Here is a 5991-nt window from a genome sequence, read left to right on the forward strand (position 1 = left end):
AATTAGTAGCCTCATGCATGTTTCCTCAGAGACCAAAAATAGTAGCCTCGTGCCTGTATATACTTTTCTATTCACCCAGGGCGGCTTAGGCTTCACCAACAGCCGAATACGTCTCCAACTACTCCTTTTTACTCCAGTTTTACCCATAGTAAAGATCCTTCATGGGGTGCATCTGCACTATATAAATGTGCCGCAGTGCACGTCCCAACTCACGGCAAGCTGCATCCTTTCCTTTGCGGTCGACTTCACCAAGCAAAATGGCCTCCTTCCTTGTTGAATGCCTTGGATGGCTCATCGTCGTCCTCTTTTCCATGTACATTTTCCAGCTACTCCGTGACGCTCGCCGCCGCCTTCCCCCGGGCCCCTGGCCGCCGAAGCCTATCATCGGCGACCTCCTCGACCTCGGGGAGGACGGCCAGCAGCACCGCGCGTTCCTGCGCCTGGCCGACCGCTACGGCGGCCTCATGTGCCTCCGCTTCGGCATGGTGCCCCACGTGATCATCTCCACGCCAGACGCCCTGCGCGCCGTGTTCGGCGGGGAAGGCAAGAAGGTGGACAACATCGCCGGCCTCCCGAGCCTGGACGTCCTCAGCGCCATGGGCCACCGCGCCCACACCATCTTCGCGCTCCCGAGCCAGGACGGCAAGTGGCGCGCGATCCGCAAGTTCGCCGCCGCAGAGATGCTGGCTCCCAGGCGGATCTCCGCCGGGGCCGGGGCGCTGCTGCAGACCAAGATCGTTGAGGCGCTGCACCGAGAGGTGTCGGGCCACGCCGCGCGCGGCACCGCCGTCGTGTTCAGGCACGCGGTGCTCGACTCCATCCTGAGCCTGCTGCTGGGGGTGCTCTACTCCACCGACCTGGAGCCCAAGGAACGGGCCGTGTTCAGGGACATCATCGAGGATATCGTTGGGATGCTCGGCACGGCTAACGTCTCCGACATATTCCCGCCGATCGCCGCGCTCGACCTCCAGGGCCTGCGACGCAGGATGACGAACCTCTTCGCCATCATGTACCGCCACTTCGACGACCAGGTGGCTCTACGGCTGCGTAGCCGGGAAGCCGGAGAGGCGCCCAAGAAGGACGTGCTGGACACGGTCCTCGATAAGGACGGCGAATGGAAGCAGGAGGGGTCTCTGCTAAGCCATGATGTCATGAGAGCACTCCTCTCCGTACGTCCTCGTCTCTTATCTCTTCTCTCTCTCTTCCAAGAATCATGTCACTTGCATTTAGCTAGCTCTAGATAATTCATGGCAAAACATGTGATCTAATATGCATGCTGACCTTACTTATCAGGATTTGTACGGCGCCGGAGCAAGCACGACAGCGGCTCTCATCGAGTGGGGAATGGTGGATCTGCTTCAGAACCCAGAGGTGATGCGCAAGGTCAAGGAGGAGCTCGCTACGGTTCTTGGCGACAAACCGCTCATGGAAGAATCCGACATTGCCCGGCTCCCATACCTCCAAGTCGTCGTCAAAGAGATCCTTCGTCTGCGGATGGTGGTGCCGCTGGTACCTCGCAAAGCGGAGGCTGACATCGAGGTGAATGGCTACAGGATCCCTAAGGGCACCAACGTGATCCTCAACGCGTGGGCGATCAACCGGAGCGCCGACGCATGGTCGGATCCGGACAAGTTCGTCCCCGAGAGGTTCATCGGCGGCGAGACCAAGAACTTCCAGCTGGGGCAGGACTTTGACATGATACCATTCGGTCTTGGCCGACGCATCTGCCCCGGGATGCCGCTTGCACAGAAGCTGATACCGCTGATTCTTGGCACGCTGCTCCATCGGTTCGAGTGGGAGCTTCCTGCGGAGGTCAAGGAGGCTGGGATAGACATGACAGAGAAGTGTGGGGTGGTGTTATCTCTAGTCACCCCCCTTACAGCCATACCCAAGGAAATATGACTTGTATTCTCCCGAGCGGCTCATTTCATTTCATCCTGTAGTTTGGTAATTCTATCTTTCATGAGATCGGTAAGGAAAAACTTCATATTAAATAAAATTAAGTAATCCCAGAAAGTCAGCGCAGTTGGGGGCTTTATATCCGTTGTACTATGATGAGTGTGTTTATGTATTATTTCCTGTATTTTTTTTGCGGGGTGAAAACATGCATTACTCAATCAAGAAGTCATTACAATCGAGAGAAACAATCTACATCACCTCATCCGGACCAGCCCCTAGCCAGGTCATGGTCCTACCTTGCAATCTAGCAAACGAAGCTAATGCATCACTAGCCTTATTTTGGGTCCAAGCAATATGAATAATACTCCTACAAGATTGTCGAAGAGACAATTGGTACTTAATTTCCTTCACGATTGAGGCGTAAATAGAGCGATCGACGTCTTCACATGAAATCATGGTCACCGCCTTGAGAGAATCCATTTCCACCACTATAGGAAGATCGCTGCGTTGGAGTGCCAATGAGACCCCTTCCATGCATGCACAGAGCTCCGTCGCTAAGGCATCTCTACAGGAATACAGGACCCTGCATGCCGAGAAATTAACAGCCCCTCGATGGTCACGTAAGATCATTCCAGCCCCGGCATTACCAGCCATACTGAAGGACCCATCAGTATTTAGCTTAATCCACCCCAGCTCCAAAGGCCTCCATCTTTTCTCCTCTGGTGCACTAATGACTCCTTCGGCTGGCACCAGTTTTTCATATACAATTGGAGATTTGCCTTTTGCTGGATCTGCTCGTGGGTAAAGCTTAATTCCAATCAGGGAATCAACATAGCTTCGCAAGAAACGAATAGAGGCCTCCATAGATGGTGCGGGCTTGCAGTGCACCACTTCATTCCGGACAAACCAACTCCAAAATATCATCAAAACCATCATTCGCCCCACATCATTCAACGGCTCTAGAACATGAAGCAGCCACTCCTTCCCATTATGCTCTATAGATTCTATCTCCGGGATCATCCATACCTTAGCCATAGCGAGATACAAGTCTCGACCAAACTGGCAGTTGACGAAGGGGTGAAAGTTATCTTCTTCCTCCCTCCCACAAACTGGACACCTGCTCCCAACCTCGAACCCGATTTTGTGTTTCCTCTGCCAAGTAGGGAGTGAGTTAGTAGCTAATCTCCAAGCAAAGTTGCGAACCGATGGCGGCGCCCAGCTTTTCCAAATAAAGTCCCAACACTTCCGCTGACCGGACGGTGACGAACTGGAGGATACATCCGTCGCCAGGTGTGCTTCCTCAAAGGCCAGAGTGTAGGCCGATTTAACAGTGAACACACCATGTTTACCTGGTCCCCATGCGATCACATCTTCCTCCAGCCTCGGAGATGCTCTGATCTTCGCGATCTCTTGTACATCTGCATCGACAAAATATTCATTCAACAGCTCATAGTTCCAGGAACCGTTCTGATTTAACAGGTCCGAAACAAAACGAATATGACACCTTCCCTGTGTTTATAATGTACTACTCCCTTCGTTCACTTTTGTAAGTCATTTCAGACAGCTCAAAATGGGCAGTTTTGTACATTGTCTGAAATGTCTTCAAGGTCTTATAAAAGTGAATAGAGAGAGTAATGATTAATGTTAGATAATAACGAGAATAAATGAGACACGAGAGACACGGATTTTTACGTGGAAACCCTTGCGGGAGAAACCACGGACGCACGAAGGCGCAATCACTATGATGAAGAAGTATTACAAGCACGAGACGACAGACCGTCTTGGGTGCGACTACATGGGGTATATAAGAGGGAAATACATGAGAGTCCTTGGAGGACAAGTAAACGAGTTGTACTCGTACGCATCGGTACCAACGCAAAGGCCCACTCCGTATGTACTACGTCTATCCAATACGGTATAGTTTGGCTCACAATTTAACAATCTCCACCTTGAGCCAAATTCCGTCCAGTAGTCGAAGAAAGTAGATAACTCCATCCAAATCAGTATAAACACCTTGTGCGTCAAAGTCCATAGGACTAGTGAGAAATACCAACTAAGCCTGAGCAAAGCTCAAACTTATTGGTCAGAACTGGCTTTGTCATCATATCAGCAGGATTATCATGAGTACTTATCTTGCATACCTTCAAATAGCCTTCAGCAACAACATCTCAAATATAATGAAATCTAACATCAATGTGCTTTGTCCTCTCATGATACATTGGATTTTTTGTAAGATATATGGCACTTTGACTGTCAGAAAATACGGTAGGGCAAGATGAATCTCCACAAAGCTCAGTGTATAAACCTTTCAACCAGATAGCTTCTTTGCATGCCTCAGAAATAGCCATATACTCAGCATCAGTAGTGGAACAAGCAACAATAGACTGCAAAGTTGTTCTTCAACTCACAGCACAACCACCAATGGTGAAAACATAACCTGTGAGTGATCTTCTCTTATCCAAATCACCAGCAAAATCAGAATCAACAAAATCAACAAGTCCATCTCCAGTTTTCCCAAACTGTAAATAAGCATTAGAAGTACCACGTAGGTATCTGAAAATCCACTGAACTGCTTTCCAATGCTCTTTTCCAGGGTCATGTATCTACTGACAACACTCAATGCATATGATAAGTCAGGACGGGAACAAACCATGGCATACATAAGTGAACCAACTGCACTCGAATAGGGAACTCTAGATATGTACTCAATATCTACACCTGACTTAGGACATAAAGCTGATGATAATTTGAAGTGTGCAGCTAACGGAGTACTCACCGGCTTGGCATTATGCATATTAAAACGACGAAGAACTTTACCAATATATCCCTTCTGACTGAGATACACTTTTCCAGATGGTCTATCTTTGGATATTTCCATGCCAAGTATTTTCTTTGCTGCACCCAAATCCTTTATCTCAAATTCATTACTCAATTGCTTCTTTAGTTCATTAATCTCTGACATACTCTTTGCAGCAAGTAGCATATCATCAACATAAAGGAGCAAATAAATAGTTGAACCTTTGACAGTTTTCAAATAAACACAACTATCATAATTAGACCTTTTGAAACTTTGAGAGAACATAAAGGTGCCAAATCTCTTGTACCACTGTCTTGGGGATTGCTTCAATCCATAAAAAGATTTCTTTAACTTACAGACAAGCTTTTCTTTTCCAGGAATAACAAAACCTTCATGTTGTTCCATATAAATATCCTCTTCTAATTCTTCATGTAAAATGCAGTTTTAACATCCAATTGTTCAAGCGCAAGATAATGCATGGCAACAATACTGAGTAAAGTGCGAATAGAGCTATGCTTCACAACAGGAGAAAAGACTTTGTTATAGTCAATACCTGGAATCTGATTGTAACCTGTAGCAACTAACCTTGCTTTATATCTTGTCTCGTCATTAGGAGAAACACCTTCTTTCCTCTTGAAAACCCACTTGCAACGAATACGTTTCTTCTCTCTAGGCAATTTTACTAAATCCCAAGTACCATTCTTTTCAAGTGATTCCATCTCATCATGCATAGCGGTCATCCACTTATTATTATCACCAGAAATAATAGCCTTGGAATATGAAGAAGGTTCAGCATTACCTTCAATTTCTTCTGCAACAGATAAAGCAAAAGAAACAATATTGCACTCTTCAATTAACCTGTTAGGTTTATTAATACCCCGCCTAACTCTGTCACGTGAAAGATTCCAACTGGGCGGAACAATAGGCTGATTTGTACTGGGAGTGACATGATCATCATTAACAGCGGGTTCATCATGTGCATCAACAAGTTCATTACGAGATGTATCAACTGAATCAATAATATGCTCCACCTGAACAGTAGGCTCCTGAACAATAGGTTGTTGTTCACTCTCAACGGGAATATTAGTAGATGAAACATCATGTAATATAGCAGATTCATTAAAGATAACATTTCTGCTAATAACAACCTTCTGGGTTTCAGGATTCCATAATTTAAAACCTTTAACACCAGACTTATAACCAAGAAAGATGCACTTAACAGCCCTAGGCTCCAATTTTCCATTATCAACATGAGCATAAGCAGTGCAACCAAAAACTCTCAACTGTGAATAATC

General features: G+C 46.9%; 1 protein-coding gene across 1 annotated transcript; it reads left to right on the plus strand.

The window, feature by feature from the left end:
• Nucleotides 1-232: 232 nt before the first annotated feature.
• LOC123186250 (cytochrome P450 76T24) lies at nt 233-2083 on the plus strand. The gene is made up of 2 exons (XM_044598034.1): nt 233-1169; nt 1294-2083. The coding sequence occupies exons 1-2, from the start codon at nt 258-260 to the stop codon at nt 1900-1902; spliced, it is 1521 nt and encodes a 506-aa protein (XP_044453969.1). The 5' UTR covers nt 233-257; the 3' UTR covers nt 1903-2083.
• Nucleotides 2084-5991: the final 3908 nt, after the last annotated feature.

This window comes from Triticum aestivum, chromosome 2A (assembly GCF_018294505.1).
Source record: "Triticum aestivum cultivar Chinese Spring chromosome 2A, IWGSC CS RefSeq v2.1, whole genome shotgun sequence".
Classification (NCBI taxonomy): Eukaryota; Viridiplantae; Streptophyta; class Magnoliopsida; order Poales; family Poaceae; genus Triticum; species Triticum aestivum.

Bases quoted from the DNA above. Each gene is read 5' to 3' on its own strand.
- LOC123186250 (XM_044598034.1), top strand. From the start codon at position 258: ATGGCCTCCTTCCTTGTTGAATGCCTTGGATGGCTCATCGTCGTCCTC. The intron at 1,170-1,293 runs GTACGTCCTCGT...CTTACTTATCAG, and splicing joins TCATGAGAGCACTCCTCTCC to GATTTGTACGGCGCCGGAGC.